This window comes from Sus scrofa, chromosome 14 (genome assembly GCF_054392235.1).
Source record: "Sus scrofa isolate SSC_HxYL_T2T_F1_AM1 chromosome 14, Sscrofa_HxYL_maternal_Yorkshire_Landrace_v2.0, whole genome shotgun sequence".
Classification (NCBI taxonomy): domain Eukaryota; kingdom Metazoa; phylum Chordata; class Mammalia; order Artiodactyla; family Suidae; genus Sus; species Sus scrofa.
In genome coordinates, this window is record NC_139396.1 from 137,438,470 (window position 1) to 137,461,386 (window position 22,917).

Here is a 22,917-nt window from a genome sequence, read left to right on the forward strand (position 1 = left end):
TAGGAGGATCTATCTGTGAGACCATTTTATACTGAAATCAAAGTATTTGGGGACCCTCCAGCCAGAACATAAGGAGTTCTCAAGGATAAAAGATGGCTCCAGGAATATGCCTGCTGGACAGGGACCCACAACTTGTATTAACCACACCCCAAATGAACACATATATAAACATACTCCCAAACACACATACACAAATACACTGCACAAACATCCCTAAATGCCCTGCAACACACACACACACACACACACACACACACACACACACACACACACACACACACACGGTATCCCCAAATACATCCCCCACATCCAAACACACAGACATTACAAATCCCCAAATACACATGCATCACACACACACACACCCCTCTCCTCTTCTCTCAAAAGATGCTTTCAACCACTTATAAGGAGAGCCAGTCTCACCACAATTTCAAACACTGTCACAAAAAGCTTTAATGTTCATAGGACCCAACTCCCTGCCAACCAGCCAGATACAAACCACAGAGTGTCTTGCTCATATATGTCACCCTGCACTTGGGCACAGGGGCCAGCAGCCCCCGACCTTGTTTCCTTAGACACCTACACTGCTCCTCCCAGCTCATCTATGATGGATAAATGTACTAGATTTCTATTTATCCATAAGGCCCTTGTTTGTTTCTTTTTTCCTGAGGCAAGTTTATACAAGGTCAGACTCTTGCATTTCCAAGGCCCAGCCTCTCTGGCTCATGTTTGCCTAGACTGGGCGCTTCCTCTGATGCAGCCGTCAGAAGCTGCTGTAATGATCAAGTATTCTTCAGCCCTGTCCATGTGACTCACTGCCTCTTATGAACTGAAAAAAAACAAAAAAAAAAAAAAACAAAAAAAACAAAACCCTGCATCAAACAAATTATCTTGTCTGACTCTTCTATAACAAGAAGGCCAGAAACCTCTAGGAAGACAGTGCGGGCTGAGAAACTGAGGCACAGACACAGGTTCTCTGTCCTGGCTCCACCACCTGCTGGCGGGAGGAGGTGGCTGTCATAGTTGGGGTTCATCCCAAAGCAGATGCTGAGCCAAGGCCTTGGGTGCAGGTTATTTATTAGGGAGCTGGTTCTAGGAACTCCAAGTCAGGAAGCGTCAGGAGTGAGGCCACAAAAGATAGAAGCCAAGAAAGTTGACATGAGTGGGCAAGTTACTGCTGTGGGTATCTGGGCCTCAGTCCTGCTGGGGATCCTGTGAGTTCTGGCTGGGAATCACCTCTGAGTCCTCCCAGTGGAGAACAGGCAGCTGAGATAACCACTCCCTGGGCTGAGGACTCACCTCCACAAGTGCACCCTCGTGGGTAGAACCAGCTCCTGCGGTGCCAGAGGTGAGGCGGGGAGAGGGGACCTCGGGCAAAGATCAAGGCAGGTGGGGATGGATGCTGGAAACCGCTGCAGGTGAACCCAGCTCAGCCCAGGGGATGGGGTCGGGGCAGGCAATCCATCAATGGCGTCTTCCCCGCTTCCAGAAGTCACGGGCCTCCCTGAGCCTTTCCAGTCTGTGAAGCAGGCTGGAGACCCAGAGCCCTTCCTAGCAGATCCCTCAGAGGCAGGGAGGGTGTCTGTGATAACCCTGCACTGTGGACAATCCTGCTGCAATCAACACCCAGAGGCTGCTGTGGGGGGAGAGGTGTGGAAAGAGGGTAACTCAAGGCTCCAGGCAGTGAAGTCAGGCTGGAGGCCACTGACCATCCTCTGGTCCCCTTGCCAAACCACAAGGCTGTTTAAATGGCCACCATGACCTACTAGATGTTTTATTCTGTCTTGGGGTCTCACGGTGACCCTCCGAGGAAGGCACGGGCACAGTTAGCTGAGGAAACAGCTGAGAGGGGTGAGCAACTCACTGTCAGATGCTCAGCTGGGAGATGGTGGAGTCAGCCTTTGCTCACTGGTCTGATTTTTACACCCGCTTCCTCTAGAACACGCCACCAGCTCCACCCCAGATGCCTCTGTCACAAACCCAGGCGGCCTCCCAACTTCTATATATATATCCGTCAGGCCCCAGAGGCTCTGGGCTGATGGGAAGCAGATCCCACCTGCCCTAGCGGCTCAGACAACAGTAACCCTTTGGTGGCACTAACTCTATCCCAGGCATGTTACAAGTGCTGTTATCATCATCTCAGTTAATCCTCCTGGCAATCCTCTGAGGAAGGCACTATCATCTCCACTTTACAAAGAAGAAACTGAAGCACAGAGAGGTTAAGTGACTTGCCCAAGGTTACATAGAAATAAATGGGAGAGGAGAAACTTGGCTTTAGGCAATTTGATTCCAGAACCCCTGCTCTAGACTATTTTGCTAATTTCTCTCAAAGGTGCAGACCCATTCTCTCCACCAGTCTATCAGGAGGTGCCAGCTCCAAGTGTTGGGAATGGACCTGCCATTGACCTCTCTCCTTGGACAAGAACTGACAAGAACAGCCTGCAGGACACAATACAGCAGGCCCAGTCACCCCTTAAAAGACCTGGCTTCTGGGGAGACAGTGCGAATGTTCCATGCTGAGTGAGGGTCTCTTTACTGGGGAGGAGGAGGCACAGTGGCACCTAGCCCTGTGGCTCAACACAGCAGGGGTCAAGGGCTTTTTTTTCTCTTTGAAAATGATGACTTTGGGGCCTGGATGCTCTAATGGAGGTTCCCAGTACATCTTCCCACAAGGGAGAGTAATTGCAAGGAAAAGGCAATGATAACAAGAGTTTCCCAGAGTACAGAGCCAGGGCGAGCTGGCCCACGGGGGGTTGGGGAACTCATATGGAAGAATATCTTAGGGCTCACACATCAACAGAGATAACTGGTCGACCCCAGGGAGGGGGAATCTAAGCATCAACTAAGGGCAGTTCATGGCCTTGGACATGGTTCTCCTTTTCCTTTCTTCTATTACATCAGCAGAACCACTGCCAAGTAGGACAGAAATCCCAGCTCTCCTTTCTCTTGCCTCCATCCTGCTTTATAACCAGTATTCCCACCCCTTGACCTCCAGCCCCTCCAGTGGAAGTTCTGAACACAGGCTAGAAACAAAGCCAAGCAAATTAGCTCAGTCCCAACACAGAGTCAACAGTCAGGACGGGAGTAATTCTGTCAGCTCTTAGATGTGCACCTTTGAATGATTCTTTTAGGGGATGTTCTCCCTTACCTGTCAAAGGAAACAAGCATTATTCCATTCACTGAGTTCTTTATGTGTGTATGTGTGTGTGTGTGTGTGTGTGTTTAGGGCCACACCTGTGGCATATGGAGCTTCCCAGGCCAGGGGTCCAATCAGAGCTGTAGCCTCTGGCGTATGCCACAGCCACAGCAACGTCGGATCCTTAACCTACCGAGCAAGGCCAGAGATCGAACCCGCATCTTCAAGGATGCTAGCCAGATTCGTTAACCACTGAGCCACGATGGGAACTCCCATTCACTGAGTTCTAACTCTGTGCCTGGCACTGCTCCTTTAATCTCAACACCAGCCTGGGAGATGCTTTTATTATCCAGGATGTTCAGAGAACACTGAGGTGTGGAGCGCTTCAGCACCTCCCCGAGGGCACAAAGCTCTCGAGCACCGAAGCCAGGACTCCATCAGCCAGTCTGGTTTCACTGATGCCACTCCACCTGACTTTACAGAGAAGGACACTGAGGCTCAGAGTTGAGCTACCTGCCCAAGGTCACCAGCTAAGTGGCAGTCAGGAGTAGAACTGACATCAGACTCTGGAGCCTGAAATTTGTGCCATCCTGCAGGGCAGGAGGGGACAATGCCAGTGGGTACCCAACAGGCCAGCACTGTCTGGGAGAGGACATGCCCTGGCACACCAGCTGACCAGCTGGGCAGGCTCCATAGGGCCCCCCATGCCCCATGTCTTTAAACCCCAAGGGGCAGGGCCAAGCCAGAGCCAGGGGCTGTTGACAGACTGGCAGCCTGACGGAGAAGATACAGCCAACAGCTGCTGTTTATTTTGGGACCTCGGGAAGAGGGAAAGCAATGGTTAGGACCCACCTCATTCTAACAATAAACTGAACAGAGCAGAATGGGGAGGGTGCCCCCCTCCCCCTAGCTAAAGCAATGGCCCTGGCCACCTGCTGGGCTCTGCTGAGAGCTGAAAGGCCTAGGTGTCAGAAACATCCTGCCAGACACGCTAATCTGGCCTCTACCAACAGACACAGAGCTCCCCACCCTGCCCTGCCCCCTCAACAGCCCCGAGTGCTGGACTTGTAAATGGCCCAGGAAGACAATCTCGCACACAGCAAACCCACCTCCTACAGTGTCAGGTTCCAGGAACAAATGGTTTTTCCTGTCTTGGGAACAAAGAGGGGCTGCTCCTGCCCACCACCAGTGGCTTGATTCCCTGCCTGACACTTATTAACTCCACTCTTGCCAGCGTGAAGGACACCTAGTGACAAGGGTCCGGCAGGGAAGGTAGGATGGCCTACCTGGGCTGTGGCAAGGCGGGCCAGCAGGATTCCCCAGAAGGCCAGGACTGAAGAGGTTTCCCAAAGGACTGTGGAGCCCCGCTGCCTGGCTCTGAACCCCAGCCCTGCCTTCTCCTTAGCTGATGACCGTTAGTAAATGAACCTGTGTCTCCATTTTATCATCAATAAAAGTAAGGACCATAAGAGTGCTTTTCTCAGGTTGTTCTACGGATTCAATGTACAAAGTGCTTAGAAGATTGGGGGCGCATAATTAGTGCTAATATCGTCATCAGTTAGCCTGGAAGTTTCCTTCCCACTAGGAACACCGGAAGAAAGCTTTCCTGGATATTACACATAGAGCTTAAGTTCCCAGGCTAGCCTGTAACATAGGTGAACTAAAGACATCTAGTTTGGCGCTATAATTCCAGCTACTGGATGAGAAAGGTTTTGGTGGACTGGCCTGAGAATCTTTCCACCATTTACAGTATTATATCAATAGGAATATATACATTTCAAATAAGCAATTTCCACAATTAAGTTAAAAGCTGTGGTTCTTTTGAAAAATAAGAGTGGGGGAGTTCCCGTTGTGGCGCAGTGGTTAACGAATCCGACTAGGAACCATGAGGTTGCCGGTTCGGTCCCTGCCCTTGCTCAGTGGGTTAACGATCCGGCGTTGCCGTGAGCTGTGGTGTAGGTTGCAGACGCGGCTCGGATCCCGAGTTGCTGTGGCTCTGGTGTAGGCCGGTGGCTACAGCTCCGATTCAACCCCTAGGCTGGGAACCTCCATATGCCGCGGGAGCGGCCCAAGAAATAGCAAAAAGACAAAAAAAAAAAAAAAAAAAAGAGTGGGGTAAGAGGAGGGGGCTTTAATAGAATAGAGGCCTCATTCACAGATTTATCCCAATGCTCAAGGACCTACTGGGATCCAGACCTTCTGCTAGCATGAGGGTGAGGGCTGCTGCCTTTGGAGGAGTTCACCACCCTCTGGATCGCAGCTGGAGGAACTGCTTTCAGCATGGTGCCTTGCACATAGTAGGTACAAAACTAACGTTCCGTTAGTGAAACTCCCTAACACATGCACTGCCTTTGGGGTTCTGAGTGCCTATCTAAGACACTGCTGACAGAGGCTGCATTCCCCCATAGAATCCCTCTTAGGGAGTCAGGGTCAAACAGCGGCCAGAGCAACCTCTCCAGCAGTGTTTTGGCCAGTTTCCATCTTCAGTAAGTCAAGAGGTGACCCTGCTGCTAAGTGGAGGACCCTGCTCAGTGCTGGGAGGGATATAGGCCCAACTTGCCCCCTTTACCTGTCTGACCTCACTGCCCACTGCTCTCCCCCTTGCTCCTGCCACTAGGCCACACCAATCTCCCACTGCCCCCTGAAAGCAGGTCCAGGCAGAGTTCTACCTCAGGGCCTTAGCCCTTGCTGTTCCCTCTCCCTCAACTGCTTTTTGTTTGTTTTGTGTTTTTGGTTGTTTGTTTTATTTTCATTGTTGTCGATGTGTTGTTTTGCTGTGCCCACAGCATACAGAAGTTCCCAGGCCAGGGACAGAACACGTGCCAGAGCAGCAACCCAAGCCACAGCAGTGACAATGCCAGACCCTTAACTCACTGCACCACATGGGAACTCCTCCCTCAATGGCTCTGCTCCAAATTTCCCTCACTCCCTCTCCTCCCTCAGCTCTTCCTCAAAAGTCACTACACAGTGGGGCTGTCACTGGCCATACACTATAAAACAGCCTGCCACTCCCCCCTCTACCACCAGTCCTGTCTCCCTCACCTCGCTTAGTTTTGTCTCCAGCATTCATCCCCCATCTAGCACGCTACATGTTTTACCAATTTGTTTGTTTATTGTTTCCCTTCCCCTGCTAGAATGTGAGCACCAAAAGGGCAGGGATTTTTATCCCCCCTGCTGTGTTCCCAGGGCCTGGCCCATAGGAAACATTGAAATGACTGATTGATTAAGCAAATGAATGCATAAGTACATACATGAAAATGAATAAGCATCAGATCAAAGTTCACCCCTCAGTGGGTTTTTCCATCACTCAAGCACAGTAGACACAGGCTCGCCCAAACTGACCATTCTTGGTAAGAGTTACTTGAGAGGTAAAAACAATAAACATTACAACATTTCACAGTCTAGAAACGTTGTAAGATGAGAAGTTCATGGAAGCTTCTGGAAAGTGGCAGAAACTAAGCAAGACCATGAAGGATGACCAAGATAATAACAACAAGAGCTGCTATTTATTGAACAGCTAGCATGTGCCCAGCACTATATAAGGTAGCAGCTATATGGGTTAGCTGTTATTTTTCTTACTGTGCTTTTACAGATTAGAAAGCTGAGGCCCATGGAGGTAAAGAAACCTGGACAATTGAAACAAGCTCTTACTAGATAGCTTCAGATTCAGAGCCTGAGCCCTTGTAGCAGAGGCATCAGTGCCCTGTCCCATCCTCTTGCCCTTAACCTCCTGAGGCACCTGAGGCCCTCTCTGGGGCTAACTCATCACCAGAGCTGAGTTTAGCCTGAGCAAGCAGCAGGCTGAAAGTGCCTGGGAAGTACACTGCCATGCTGGCCACCATCCTCCAGGCCAGAGAGAGTGCCTTCAGCAGCTGGAGCTTGTGAAGGACCAGGCCTTCAAAAGTGGCTCTAGGAGTTCCCGTTGTGGCTCAGCGGTAACAAGCCTGACTAGTATCCATGAAGATGCAGGTTTGATCTGTGTCAGTGGGTTAAGGATCCCCGCTGAGTGGGTTAAGGATCTGGCATTGCTGTGAGCTGTGGTGTAGGTTGCAGCTGTGGCTCAGATCCCAAGGTGCCGTGGTGTAGACTCTCGGCTACAGCTCTGATTTGACTCCTGGCCTGAGAACTTCCACATGCTGTGGGTGCAGCCCTGGGAAAAAAAAAAAAAAAAAAAAATGGCCCTGGATAAGAGTTCAAAGGGAATAAAAATCTTAATCCCAAAATAGAGGCCAGACCTTGCTGGGGGTCCATTCTCGGTAGCAAGAGGTTTGTTATCTTATCCCAAATACCAGCTCCAGCACCACCGTGTGTAATGGAGGGGCTGGGGTGGAGGGGGAGTGAGGCGGTCAGAATGGGCAGACCCTTGAAGCTTTATCAGAGACCCACGTGATGCACTCCCTGCCCCCCCCCACCAGCCTCTCAGGAAGCTCTCAGGAGTCAGAGCCACCATAAAGGCGCAGGTCCCCAGCCTTTTGAGGAAAAGCGCACAGCACACACTCCCTTTGGCTCACTTCCCTTTTTTTTTTTTCTTTTTAGGGCCAGACCAGAGGCATATGGAGGTTCCCAGGCTAGGGGTCCAATCGGAGCTGTAGCCGCCAGCCACAGCCACAGCCACAGTAATGCAGGATCCAAGTCTCATCTGCAACCTGCACCACAGCCCACGGCAGGCTGGATCCCGAACCCACTAAGCAAGGCCAGGGATCAAACCTGTGTCAAATTTGTTAACAATTGAGCCATGATGGAAACTCCTCACTCACTTCCTTTCTTAAGCCCAGGATAGTGCTCTCAGCCTTCCATACCCCAGCAGAACCACAGGTCAGGGCGAAGGCTCCCACAGGCGCGTGCAACAGAAGGAGAATATGGCCACAGAGACCAGACGTCCAACGGAGGGTGGTGAGGGTGGAGAAAGACCCAGTGCAGCTAGTTTTGACATGTGTGGATGCCTCCAGCTGGGGGAAGGGAAAACAGAGAAATACTCCCAACTGCCTAAGCTTTGCAGGGGGTTGGGGGGTGCTCCCTGCAGGGAGCCCAGCAGAACCACCACAAGGCTTTGTTGCTGCTGAGATCTGGATTCACACCCTGTTTCTCACCTTTCAGGGCTTGTGATGGAGGGGGAGATGCTGAACTTCCTGAGCCCCTGCTTCCTCGCCCATCCAACAAGGACGATGTTCGAGGCGGCAAGAAGACAGTGGATGTGAACCCCTAGCCCTGTGCCTGCACCTGGAAGGGCTCCAATCATACATTCTCTGACTCAACTTTCCCACTTCCCCTGCCTGGGCACCACCGCATCCAGCAATCGTGGGCAAAATGAGGCTGCTTTTCTCCAGTTGCCAATGAGTGATGAACTAGTGTAAATAATTAATCCCAGCTTGAAACCAAAGTCCAGACACGGTTCTATGACAGGCCTCAGCTCTTCGGGAGAAGGATCAGTTTGCCAAGCCACCTTTGGAAGCCCCGCCCTCACTGACAAGTGACTGTGTCCCTTCCAGGTGCCAGGCACGGTGCTGAGAGCCCGGTGAATCAGGAGGCAGAATCCGGAAACGCGTTTCACTCTCTCAGAACCCCACTGCCAACACCATGCCAGGCCAGCCAGGCCTCCCTCTCTGCTGTTACAGAGAAATTCTCCCACACAAGCAAGGCCCTTAAAATAGCCCTTTGGGTCTGGGCCATCAGGAAACGGAATAAAGCTGGGTCGGAATGGAGCCTTCCATGAGTTTACAAAGCAGCCACTTCAAACGGCTGGGACAATCCCTTCACACTCAGAACCCTCAGGTGGGCAAAGCAGCAAGGCAGGCCCTCTCCACAAAGAACATGACCAGCAGGACAGTGTGCTGAGCCAGCAGAAGCCCCTGCCACCCTGGGGCAGCCCAGGATGGGGACCAAGCATATAAGGCACAGTGACAGCATGAAACAGCACCGCCTGGAGGGAGGGGGTCAAACACACCTGACTTTGTGCTTGACTGACAATGCAACCCCAAATTTCTAAACCTAGTCTCCGTATGAGAAAAATGAGGTGAAAAATGCATATCTTCAGGCCTGTGTCAGGACCGGACATTTTAAGTGAAAGGCTTGGCAGTGTCTGGCACAAAATAGCAATTCAATACGTGGTAGTTGTATGACGATGGTGCCCACGTAATACAGGTCAAGGTCTCCTTTGTCACTGGGTGAGAATATTCCTGGAGAAGGGAAAACAGCCGGGGCTCTCTGCGGGGACCACACGGTGACGGGCGGAAGTACAGACTGGCCCACGCCCACGCCATCCCTTACAGAGCCCACTCTGCAAGTTCACGGTCAGCACTGGGCAGCACCCCCACCCCTCACTCCCTGGAGCTGCCATCAGATAAGAGTGATCCATTTCCGCCAGGTCTGAAGTTCACACTCCAGGGATCCCAAAGACGGACCAGAGGGCCCCCCACGCCCCACTGCATAATTCATGCTGCACTGACACACCCAGAGGAAGGAATCCTGCCCCCACCCCACCGTGCACCTCCGCCCAGGCTTTGGGAGGGTGGCTTCCTCACCAGGCAAAGGGAAATGACAGCAAAAGGCCAGAGAAAGCAGCCAGGGAGTGAGGGGCAGAAAGCACAGCTGTTTCCCCTTTGCTAACTAAGCCCCCTGGAGGTCACTTCCTCCCCTCAGGTAACAGTGGGGATATTTGGGACTGGACATTGCTCTGTCTCTACCGGCTGGTAAAAATGACGGGCTTGGAAAGACACAAAGCGTAGTTCCCAGAGGTGGTTTTCTAGAAAACATCTTCACTGGAGGCCTAAAAGGATCCTGAGCCAACCCTGGCTGCAGGCTTCTCGGTGGACGTAGCACGGCAAGGAAACCTTGTCCTAAAACACCCCAGCATCAGGAGAAGCTCCTTGCGGTAAAGCATCCTCTTCCCAAACGACTAAGAAATCAGGCTGGGGGATCTAGGACCCCTTCACACAGCTATTTTCTCTGGGCTCATTGTTTTCCAAAGCAGCTTGCATAACCACCCTCCCCTCCGCAAGGGAGGACAGAAAGCAAACAACCAGCCCATTTTTTAGATGGGCAAATGGAGATCTGGTGGAGAAGGTGACATATGGGAGGTCTCACATTTCGAGAAGCCAACCAGCCAGGCCTCAGGGGGAATCTCTGGGGGGCCCAGTCTCCCCAGGTGCTTCATGATTAAGGGCTGGGAGACTTCCATGGGGACAGGGCCAGCTCTGGAGCCAGCAGGCCTGGGTCAGGGCAGGCACTTCTCCACGCACAGCTGAGAAGTACTGGCAACTCACGTAAGCTTTCTGGGCATCCTCGTTTCTCGGCGTCCTCGTCGGCACAACATGGATGCAGGCAGTAACGAACGCTTTGGTGGGCTATTTGGAGAGTTTTTGTGAAAAACTCAACATACAGGAAGCATTCGGAGATGTTAGCTGTTGTTTTTATTATTACGTTTTCCCTGAAGAATAAAGCCCACCAGAATATCTGGCAGAGGGGTGGGGGGTAAATAAATGAAGAGGTAGTCTGAAGCACTGTATTTAAAACTATACTAAGTTCAGGAGTTCCTGCTGCGACTCGGCGGTAACAAACCCGACTAATAACCGTGAGGATGTGGGTTCAATCCCTGGCCCCGGACAGTGGGTTAAGAATCCAATGTTGCTGTGGCTGTGGTATAGGCCAGCAGCTTCAGCTCTGAGTCCACTTCTAGCCTGAGAACTTCCATATGCCATGGGTGTGACCCTAAAAAGAATTTTTTTTTAAGTAAAACAACAACAACAACAACAACAAAACTTTAAAACAAGTTCAGAGATGTTGAAGTTGAGGACAACGTTGGCCTGAATGTTTCAGGGAGCACAGAGACCTCAGAGATGCCCTGGGCTCCCCCCAGACACCCCAAGGACAGGGGTCTCCTCTCTCTTGCTGCTGAGGAGCTTCAGGGCAGTGCTCAGGAGTGGGGATAGAAATGACTGTACAGATGGCCAGCAAACACATGAAAAAATGCTCAACATCACTAATTATAAGAGAAATGCAAATCAAAACTACCATGAGATACCACCTCACACCAGTTAGAATGGCCATCACTAGTAAGTCCACAAATAACAAGTGCTAGAGGGGTTGTGGAGAAAAGGGAACCCTCCTGCACTGCTGATGGGAATGTAAACTGGTACAGCCACTATGGAGAACAGTTTGGAGATACCTTAGAAATCTATACATACAACCTCCACATGACCCCGCAATCCCACTCTTGGGCATATATCTGGACAAAACTCTACTTAAAACAGACACAGGAATCCGCATGTTCATTGCAGCACTATTCACCATAGCCAGGACATGGAAACAACCCACATGTCTATCCACAGATGATTGGATTCAGAAGATGATGTATATATACACAATGGAATACTACTCAGCCATAAAAAAGAATGACATAATGCCATTTGCAGCAACATGGATGGAACTAGAGAATCTCATACTGAGTGAAATGAGTCAGAAAGACAAAGACAAATACCATATAATATCACTTATAACTGGAATCTAATATCCAGCACAAATGAACATCTCCACAGAAAAGAAAATCATGGACTTGGAAAATAGATTTGTGGTTGCCTGATGGGAGAGGGAGGGAGTGGGAGGGATCGGGAGCTTGGGGTTATCAGATACAACTTAGAATAGATTTACAAGGAGATCCTGCTGAATAGCATTGAGAACTATGTCTAGATACTCATATTGCAGCAGAACAAAGGGTGGGGGGAAAATGTATACATGTAAGGATAACTTGATCCCCTTGCTGTACAGTGGGGGAAAAAAATAAATAAATAAAAATAAATAAATAAATAAATAAATAAATAAATAAAATAGCCTGTTGATTCAAAGAAAAAAAAAAAAGAAAAGAAATGACTGTACTGCAACCCCCTGCTGCATACCAGGCCCTGCCAGCCAGCAGGGGCCACAGGCCTTACTGCTCCCCTCCCTACTCTCCCCCCTCCCCTCCCTCCCCAGACCTCTGGGGTGCAATCAACTTTTATGAGGCAGCCTGACCCCTTGGAGTAAGAGCTATAAACAGAGAGGGGCTGGGCTCCAGGCTGCCAGCTAAAGAGACCTCAAGGCAGAGCTGCAGACACAGTTCCTGTCCTTACTGAGCTCTGTTCCTGCCATGGCTGCAAGAACAACTCTAGAGCCAGGTCAGGGGCCCCAGAAGGACCCTACAGCGACAAGCAGCTCCCTTTCCGCTGCAATCCTTGGGAGGAGCAGAAGGTGCAGAGGTGTCTATACACAAAATTCTGAGTTCCCTAGCCTGGTATGGGAGGCTCTCAGAAGCTGGCCCACCCCTCCTCCTCCTTCTCCTCCTCCACCCCCTCCTCTTCTCCCTCAACACGGGTTTTGCCCACATTCTCCTAATGTGCTCCACCTCCAGCACTGCTGCTTTTCCCCTTCTTGAAATGCCCTTCCACTTTTCCTCCCACCTCAATCCTATCCCTTCCCGTCCAAATCCTACCTACTCCCCAAGGCGCATCACAAAGCTCGCCTTCTTCAGGCTGCCAGTCCTGGCTGAACACTCCAGTTCACAGAGAGCTTTCCCCTCCGAAAAGCTTTAGGACTTAATCATTATTAGAACAAATACCTATGCTGCACTTAACATGTGCCGGGTACCGTTCTAAGCTCTTTACATTTGTTAACTCGACCTTCACCCCAACCCTTTGAGCTAGGTCCCATTTTCCCCTCTGTTTGTTGTGGTTGTTGTTTAAACAGATGAGGAAACAGAGGCACGTTCTCTAGAAGCAGCGTGCACTGGGTCCCACAGTAGTAGGTGGGAGAGACAGGATTCCAGCCCAGGGACACAAGGACCCAGGGGCTCTCTGACATCGCAGCCTTCCAGATACAGGTCATCCTCTCAGGGGGTGTGGCCTGGACTCCCGGGTTATTTTCATGGCCCCTCTCTCACTGACTCAGCTCTAATGGGGAAGAAAGTGACAAGCTCACAGAGCCGGTGTCAGAGGCCAGGTTAAGAACTCCAGCTTCACCAGTGAATTACTCTGAGTGAGAGGCACATAAACTCTCTTTGACTCTATTTTCACATCTGTAAAACACCTACGTACTTCAAGGGGTTGTCATGACACTTAAATTAAATCCCCCTGAAAAGCCTCTTCTGCACTGCCTGGCACATTGTAGGTACTCGCATGCTGGTTCTTCCCCTTTTCACGCATCTTGACATCTTTGTTGGGCTCTGCTCAGCACCTGCTGCTGCTGTGACCTGCCAGGAGGTTACCTGGGGGTTCCTGTGGCTCATCCTCCCACCCTCCACTACAAGTAGCAGCAGCCCAGGCGCCCAGGCGAGAAACACATAGCTCTGGGAATCGCCTCTTGAAACGCTGATCACCCTCCTGGACTCTTCCATTATTTTTGGCAACGGCCATGGCAGAGAACACCTCTGGCGCTGGCTCAGAACCTATTTCCAAAGCCAGAATCTCCACCTCATTTCCCACACACACCCCTTGTCCTTCCTGTTCCCTGGATCCCTGTCCTAATCCATGATCCCTTTCCTGGATTCTCAGAACTCAAGAGGAGTAAGTGTGACTACCGTATGTATAACTCTCTTATTTTTTCATTTTACTTAATAAAGAGGAAAAATAGAACAGAGGTGCCTGGTGGACTTTTCTGGCCAAGGAGGAGTCTGGTCAGTGACTCAGGCTAAGGAAATTAGAAGGCAATTTCCAGGGACCGCTGTGCAAACCCCAAAGTCAGAAGTCCTAACAACACTCCTCTAGTTCACAGCCTTTGCTGGCCATTAACTCATGCTGGCCCCAGAATAGCTCTCTGGAAAATGCAGCAGCTGGTGCTTATATTTCTGGAGCTGGAACCGTCTCCTATGACATCAAATGGGTTTATTTTTCCCTTCTCTTTGCCTCCCCTCTGCCTGCTACCACACACAGCGATTCCAATCCTGATTTGTCCCCCAAACCCTCACTCAGCTCTAAAGAGGGCCATGATGCATGGTGGGCTGCACTCCCTCTCCCAACAGCCTTGAAGGATGTGGTCGGTCGTTCCATGAGCAGGAACCCTTGTCAGACCTGTGAATCATGCCTAGCTCACTTCCCTCTTTGGAGAAGAAGAAACTGTTCTCGTGTGAGAGAGCGACAGAGAGAAAGAAAACAGGCAAGACTGCTAAGCCCTGTGTGGCACTGACCTTGGGGCTAGGATCCTATTTGACCTTGCCCTTACCCGTAGCACCTCTACTCCTCTCCCCCAACACATGCGCCTTCCCTTCTCCTTCCCAACATCCCAGGAAGCCATCACTAGGTCAGCTCCAGGAAGCCCTCCAGGTCTGAACAGCTGCTCCTTGTTTATCTGTTTCTCGTGTATGCTGGGCGTTTTCCACAGGGCATGCAGCCTACTTTCCCATCAGACTGTGAACAGCTGAGCCTTCCTTTTTTGCCTCAGTCTTTCCTCCTCTGGCAGCTGCACCTATCGAGTCCTAAAAGTACTCAAAGTGTTTTTGGTGATGAGGAACATCGGATGGAAACGACTTTATGTTGAGTACCCATGACGGGGGCCGGGTCCTAAGTAGGAGCTTTGCCCCCAAATTATCTCAGATCCATTTCCCCAAAGCCCTGAGAGGCTACGGGTGAGGAAACAGACTCAGAGTGGCTGGCCTAAGGTCATACATGTAGGAAGAGCCAGAGGTGGGATTCGAAGCCTGATCTGCCCAACACCACTCATTCCAAAGGGGAACTGGCCTGAGAGGACCCTTCCCACACTGCAGCTGCAGCCTTCCTCCCGTGGGGCTGGATCCACAGTCTAAGGGCTTAACTAAAAATGAAGGGCAGAGGCGTTCCCATTGTGGCTCAGAGGAAACAAATCTGACTAGCATCCATGAGGACACAGGTTCAATCCCTGGCCTCATTCAGCGGGTTAAGGATCCGGCGTTGCCGTGAGCTGTGGTATAGGTCACAGACGTGGCTCGGACCCCACCTTGCTGTGGCTGCGGCGTAGGCTGGTGGCTACAGCTCCGATTCGACCCCCTGCCTGGGAAACTCCATGTGCTCTAAGTGCAGCCCTAAAATAAATAAATAAAAACAAAAATGAAGAGCAGAGAAATGAGGGGGTCTGAGGCCAACCGCTAAAAATGTTGCTCCCAGACTCAAGACTAAAATCCGTTCTGCTCTACACACACAGGAGAATGTATTATTTCTACAGGATGGGTCCTTAATTTATCACCTCAAGCATCACTGGGAAGCAGATATCATCTTGGATTTGTCCCACCCCTCCTGCTTCATAGTGACCTCCCTCCATCACCCGTCACACACGCACTTCCAGGGCACAAGGTGAAAGTCCCACTCAGTGAGCCAATCCTCAAATGCCACCCTGTGTTGGTCTCTCATGGTCATGTAATCCCCAGTATGGTCTTCCCAGCCAGACTCCAGTGGAGGAGAAGGGCCCCATTTTAGGTTCATATCTTCCTTTGGAGGTAATCTGACCTGAGTTGACCCAGATCTGGCTTGTACTCACTGGGAGACCCTGAGCAACCTCTACTCTCCCCAAGTCTCAGCTCACCCATCCAAATAAAGGAAGCAAAGAACCTACCCCACATTGGGGGACATGAGGGGACACCCAGTGAACTATAGGAATCACATGAAATCCTGCATATTAAGCATTTGGCACCACCCATGGTAACTGCTGCTAACACCAGCTATTATTTGCATTCCCTGAAGAGCCCTGTAGAGGATCAGAAGATTCATGGACTGGTATTTGTCTGAAACAAACAATCAGGGAAGGAAATGACTGTGAAAGCACAACGCCCCCCAAATCCAAACAAACAAACTCTTGTTTGTTTTAGATGCACGAGCTCCTTTCCACCATCATCTGACCTGACATACACATGCACGTGGGTGCAAAGAATTCTGTGAACCGGACCTTATATCTTTATGGAAAGTTCTCTAGCAAAGCTACCTGCAGTTTGCATCCAGCACCATCAGGACCATTGGGAAGACAAGTGTGGTCTGAAGCCAAAACCAGTTTACCTAAATCTCTCCAGGGGCAGCACGTAAAAGCTAAGAGAGGAGCCCAACTCCACGCAGGAAGTCTGGCCTAAGCAGCAGCTGCCCACTACCTCCAAAGCCACCCCAAGAAGGGACTTGGCAGAGAAGAAGGAAGGGCTGACAGCACCACCCAAACCATGGAGGTCACTTGCCTGCCTTTCATAAACAGACCAAAAGCACAAGACCCTCAGTGTCCAGGCAGCTCCCCCTCGTCACTGGGACAAGCACTCCTTTCGCTGGATGTCCTGAGAAGACCTCTGCAATGTGTTCCCAGCGTCCTGGAGCCAGCAGAGCCCTCCTGCTTGGGCCCCAGGCCTCTCATCAGCTAGCTCTGGCTCACGTGCACATCCCAGAAAGCCTCTCTGCTCTGCAATTTGCCAAACCACAGACTCAGAATTCACCACCAGTGGAGGAGAGGCGGGAAGAAGGCATGCTTCTTCAACGTACAGGGCTTCTAGAACATACGTGACTTGGGCGCAGTATATTCTGCAGAGTGCCCAGAACACTTGACCTTCTGGTATGTGGTGTCCACCATGCAAAGGCCAAGAGAGGAGGCGATGCTGAGCTTCTGAAGCCCAGCCCCGACCTGCTCCTCCTGCCTTGTTGGCCCCACCAACACTGTCTACCATCGGCCCCCTCTCCTTATGGATGCCCCAAATGTGCAGGAACCTCTTGCCAGCACCAGACATTTGTCTCCCTTGTCAACTCCAACCTTGAACAACGCCATGGGCAGAAGGCCAGTTAGACCCAGGTGCTGTGACTAGCTGTGTCACAAATGACTTTACCCCATCTGGTTTTCAGTTTCCTCATCTGTAAAATGAGCTCCCTGCCAGCTCCACAATTCCACAACACTTTCTCCTTTAACTCCTTCCCACCACCTGAATTCGGAACTCTGTATGGCCCCATCTGCTCGGTGACATCACTCCCGGCCCCAAACATAATGTCATTGATTCTTGCATGGGAAGCGGAGACATCCCGGAAAACACTATCCATAAAAAGGCAGGAAATGATTGCTTCAAGGAAACTGGACAGGACTTCTTTTGTATTTTTCACATAGAAGAAATTATTATCAATCTTAAAACCCCAAATCTTTCTTCCTTCTTGCCAGACCATTAATAGCTGCTTTTCAAAAGTGCTTTCTTAGTCAGAATCATGCCCATCATAAGCTACCATTTAATGAGTGCTTGTTATGTGCCAGGAACTTCCTAAGTGCTTCGCATGGATGATCTCATTTAATTCTCCAGACAACCCTATGAAGTAGATACTATTATTATCCTCACTTTAAAATGAGGAAACTGAGGCCCCACTAAGGTTAAATAATTCGCCCGAAGTCAGTGGCTGAGCCAGGCTTAAAACAAGAGCCTCTAAGTCAGAGCCTCAGCAGTAACCATCTCTCAACACTGACTGCAGCGGGTCTCCGGTCGCTTCAGCAACACTCCTGGCTTGTTGCCAGTAGGTTCTACATCTGTAATCTTGGACATCATTGGTCAAAGCCAAGATTTGATGTTTTGCCTAAAAGCCAGAGCCGGGAAAAGCACCTGCCTGGGTCTCAGAGCAGAGAGTGCCATCTGTTGAAAGCAGTGCCAACCCAGAGGACTAGAAAAGAACTCCTAAAACTTAGCCTGCAACATTTGAGAAGTTAGGAAGGCTGATATCATAAGGAGTGCTGGGATATGCAAATGGACATCTGTCCCCAGTGCAGGGTGACCACTCAGTGACCTAAGTCCTCCAAAAAGAGCTTTCTTGAAACAGCAGGTTTAGACGCTTGCGGAGCCAGCAACACAGAAGGAACAACTCTTCCACCAGCACCCACCTCTCTGTCCGGTTGGTTTACCTTCTCCCCAAACTGAGCCCATACCCATTTATTTTGCTATAAAGAAACCCAAAGGTCAGAGCTACTGGGGATAAAGACAGAAAGAGTAGCCTGAGGCTGACATTAGCACAAATCCCAGTCCCCTTCCAAAAAGGAAATAAAAGGCATTTCAGGGATCAAGGTACTGTCTAGGGCTGCAACCAACAGCCTGTTTTAATTGTTATAAATTAATGCTTTGAGCATTCACTTTATTTTTATTTTTTTGTCTTTTTGCTATTTCTTTGGGCCACTCCCGCGGCATACGAAAGTTCTCAGGCTAGGGGTTGAATCGGAGCTGTAGCCCTCGGCCTACGCCAGAGCCACAGCAACGCGGGATCCAGCCGCGTCTGCAACCTACACCACAGCTCACGGCAACGCCGGATCGTTAACCCACTGAGCAAGGGCAGGGACCGAACCCGCAAATCTCATGGTTCCTAGTCGGATTCGTTAACTACTGCGCCAAGACCGGAACTCCTGAGCATTCATTTTAAATGTTCCTTTAAGTGCCTAATTTGCAAATAAGATGCAGTCCTTAGGCTTTGGGTGCCCTGCTGTCCGTCTCTCCTATCTCAAGTACAGCGGCAAAGCTGCTCAGACTGGAGTCCTCAGGCGTCAAGGACAATGTTTACTTCCTAAGGTGGGAAAGATGGGAAGAGAGGACGGGCTGAAAGGAAAGGGAGACCCGTCCCACAGGCCCGGAGCTCGGCTCAATCAACTCTAGCCCCTTCTCATTAAGTTTGAAGAAGGAAGGGGGAGGGGCGGCCGGCTGTTCCTCGGAGACCACAGCAAACATTTGCCGCCTCCTGTCTGGAAATGGAGCATCACTTAAGAGGAAATGAACCCGGTTAAGGGTCACGTCCAGAGGAGGGATAAAAGGAAAAGCCACATTTCTCCTCACACCGACCGACACAATGACTTTAAGGAAACCAAAGCTCGGGGCTGAGAGTGGAGGTGGGGCATGGGGCGCGGCGGCTTCCCTCTGACCCCAGACCCAGGCCTAGGGAGGCAGAGACCAGAGCAAAAGTGGGGGGCTTGCGCGAGGCTTCCTTTCCCAGGGCAAGCCTCTGAAAGCATCTCGGTCTGTGAGCGTGAGCGACCCGAACCCCTTGGGATGACCGGGAGGATGTTCCTTCCCAACGGAGCTGCCCAGCGAGGGTTTGACGAACGCTCCCCCCCACCCCCATCCATCAAAGCTCAGGCGGACAGATGACTTCACCGTTGTAACAGACAAGGGCAGCCACTTGCCAATTCCAATGCCAAAAAAAGAAAACGGGCCTGGGGGGAGTGGAGGAAGGTCAGAAAAGGCTTCCCTGGAAATCAGAGCCCAGCGAAGAAACTCCATCACTGACGGCTGCCCTATGGGCACTTGGCTCTAGACTCAACAGCGGTTAGGGGCACAGGGCTACCGGGGGCCCTCTGGGGGTTCCTGGCCAGCCCCTCCGCAGGGGTCGGTAGGGGCCGTACTCACATAATGCTTGGAAGGGTTCCTCCGCTTCTCCACGTCCACCACGGTGGCATCTTGCACGCAGTAGGCGAGCATCTTCCCCTACAAAGCGAGTGGCGCCCCCCGGCGGCGTCACCTTCTCATCCCGGTCGGGCTCCGGCTCCTTCCCCCGCTTTCCGGGTCTGTGGGGCCACCCGCCACCCCGGTCCGGCGCGCCGCTGCCCGGGCTTCTGGCGCCCACAGGTACGGCTGCTGGGCGGAGACGGTATGGAGGGCACGCGGGCTCCGTGTGCCCGGGTGGCTCCCGGTGGGCCTGCCGCGAGCCCCTTCCCTCCCGCGCCGCCGCCGCCGCGGCTCTTCTGCTCGCCCGCCCGCTCTCTCCGCCGCCCGGTGGGTCCGGCGGGAACTGGCGAAGCAGAGGAGGGGCGGGGGTGTGTCCCGTGGGCAAGGGGACGGGGCGGGGGCCCCAGAGCCTGCTGACAGCGCGCTGGGGAGGGGCCAGCGGCGCCCCTTGGCCGCGCTGCGGCTCCGGGGGGCTCGGCGCTCGCGGAGGCTGTGGGCGCAGGAGGCGGAGGCAGGGCCGGGCAGGCAGGGAAGGGAAGGGAGGGGAGAGAGGGGAAGCGCGCGGGGAGGGGCTCCGGGCCCGGGGGAGGGGCTCGGGGCGACGGGGAGGGGGCTGCTGCCTGGCCGGAGAGGCCAGGGCAGGCTCGCGCGCCCCCACTGCGCCGAGAGCGCGGCCAGCGGCCTGGCGCGACGCTGTGCTAGTTCCCCCGGCACCGAAACTCAGGGTGGCTTCGGAGGGAGGAGGGGCGGGGGGAAGTGAACCCAGCGCGCCTCTACCCTGGCTTTCCTTCTGGGAGCGGATTTTTGCCATTCTGTCCTCACCTTTACGGCCCCCTCCCACTCCTATCTCCCACATCTTTTTAATGAAAAAGTAGGTTATTACTCGGCTGTTACTGTCCAGGCCCTCCGAGCTGAACAAGGAATGGGGAAGGAACCGGCATTAAATCCTTCAAGCCAGAGCCTGTTTTGAGGAACCACCTGCCCCCCTGCGGGTCACAAAGGGTAAATTCTCCCCGGAAATGTGATCGATCTGCTGCCCGAGTTGTCCATCGATCTGGGCCTGGTAACCAATCTGTGATATCATTTACCAGTGAGGTTACAAAGCTGCATAACACCACTGCCTTAAACCCAGAGCTTCCTGGGGACCCACCCTCCTCAGGCCTGTGAGGAGGGAAGGGAGCACACAGTGGTGGGAAAATCCACCGGGTTGGGGGCCAGTGATGAGCTGACCCCAGACTCTGGCTTTCTCACCACCATTCCCTCTGGTCTGAAAAACAGACTTTCCAAATCATTTGTCTGTCCCTGGACTTGGGACACAATTGCTATTTAATGCAATTTTACATCACCCCCCCATCTATTTCAACATTTTTTTTTGCATTCTAGTTTCAAATATTTAAAGAAGTAGTATTTTCACAACTAATCCTATTGTTTCACAGTCACAATAAGCTTTGTGGCCGTGGACCAATGTGAAGCATCTGAAATGGACGCCAAGAGTTTGACAACATAATCGTACCAATACTTTGTTCTCTGCACTGTCGGAACCCATGTAGCAATCTAGGACTTCATTCACACATTTGCTTGGTACAGAGTACCCCCACTATCCCTCCAACTTTCTTGGGGAAGGATGCTGGAACACCAAATGATGCTGCTATCCAAATATGTGACCTGGAGCAAATCACTTCATACCACAGGCATTAGAGTCACTTTAAGGTTCTCACTTCTGAAATGTGGGTGCTGAACTGGATGGTCTTTTAAGATTCTTCCCTATGTACACTCCAAACTCTTCGTAGTTTTAGTAGTTACACCTGTGGAGATAGTTTTGAGTTAAATAATTTTTTCATAATTAGCATGTACAGCTTTTGACATTTAAAAAATAAATATTTTAGGAGTTCCTGTCATGGCTCAGTAGTTAACAAATCTGAATAGGAACCATGAGGTTGCGGGTTTGATCCCTGGTCTTGTTCAGTGGGTTAAGGATCCGGCATTGCAGGGAGCTGTGGTGTAGGTCAAAGATGCGGCTTGGATCCCGTGTTGCTGTGGCTCTGGCGTAGGCTGATGGCTACAGCTCCCATTAGACCCATAACCTGGGAATCCCCATATGCCACAGGAGTGGCCCTAGAAAAGGCACAAAGACAAAATAAATAAATAAATAAATAATATTTTAAAAAATGCCTTCTCTAGGAGTTCCCGTCGTGGCTCAGTGGAAGGGACTCTGACTAGTATCCACGAGGACGTAGGTTCGATCCCTGGCCTCCCTCAGTGGGTTAAGGATCCAGCGTTGCCGTGAGCTGTGTTGTACGTGGCTCAGATCTGGCATTGCTGTGGCTGTGGCATAGGCCAGCAGCTGTAGCTCCAATTTAGCCCCTAGCCTGGGAACTTCTATATGCTGTGGGTATGGCCCTGAAAAGACTAAGTAAACAAACAAATAAATAAATAAAATAAAATTTCTTCTCTAGAATTCTAGAATTTTAGGATTTATTGAGTACTTATTGACATTAAGAAACAGATGAAAGAGTTCCTGCTGTAGTACAGTAGGTTAAGGATCCTGCATTGCTGCAGCTGTGGCATAGGTTGCAGCTGTGACTTGGATTTGATCCCTGGCCTGGGAACTTCCATATGCTGTGGATGTAGCCACAAAAATAGAAAAAGAAAAAAGAAAAAGGAACAGAAGAGTGGGAGAATTCAGTTGATGTTTGTGGACCCAAAAACTGAATGCAATTAACAAATTTTTGTCCCTTCCCTCAAAGAGGAGAGAGTCCAGTTGAGAAATGGGGTTATCATTAAGACTGCATCAAAAAAAAAAAAAAAAAAACAATAAAACTAGTGTATCAAATAAAATGTGCATTGGGATGCCAGAATCGGAAGCCTGGAGTAATTCAGGAGAACTTCATGGAGGAGGCAGTCCCTGGGCTGGGGACTGGAGGATGGGCAGAATTTGGCGTACCTTGGAATACTCTGCCTCCTCTGAACTCCTCCAAGCCAACTGTATTTGCCCTGACTTGTTTGATTTGTGTGTATTTGTCCATAACATGCTTCGTCTCCTCTGGAAGCACCTGGTGCACAAGGACTGGCTGTAAGTTATCTTCTTTGCCCTCCTCAAGTAGCCACGTACCATACGTCATACACAGTAGTGGTCACTGTACAAGGCTGCAAGGCTTTCTGGAAATGCTAATTAAGCCTGAGATGCCCCTGGTGAGGGGAGCTGGTTTTCAATTGTTGGAAGGAAAGAGGAGGGGGTGGGCTTGCCCTAGTCCCCTTGTGAGTCAGAGCACTCCCCCAAAAGGCATCGTGGTTTCCCAGTCACCCTCCTTCTGGATCAGGATCTGAACATGGCTCTAAGCATAAGTGATGTGGGGGAGACAGGGAGGGGTTCAGGCTCCCCTGTTGTCCTTGTGTCCTGGTGCTCGCCTACAAGGTA

The 22,917-nt window shown here is 51.2% G+C and overlaps 1 protein-coding gene across 6 annotated transcripts in view; it reads right to left on the reverse strand.

The window, feature by feature from the left end:
* The window catches only part of SH3PXD2A (SH3 and PX domains 2A), a 261,628-nt gene extending 241,831 nt beyond the window's left edge, over window positions 1-19,797 (reverse strand). For 5 of the 6 annotated variants that reach the window (XM_084995268.1, XM_021072763.2, XM_021072764.2 and 2 more), the window contains exon 1: window positions 19,461-19,797. In XM_084995268.1, coding sequence (XP_084851394.1) covers window positions 19,461-19,532 — 72 coding nt within the window. In that variant the 5' untranslated portion in view covers window positions 19,533-19,797. The remainder of the gene's footprint in view (window positions 1-19,460) is intronic. The other variant, XM_084995272.1, reaches the window with a different exon arrangement.
* Between the last annotated feature and the right edge of the window lie 3,120 nt (window positions 19,798-22,917).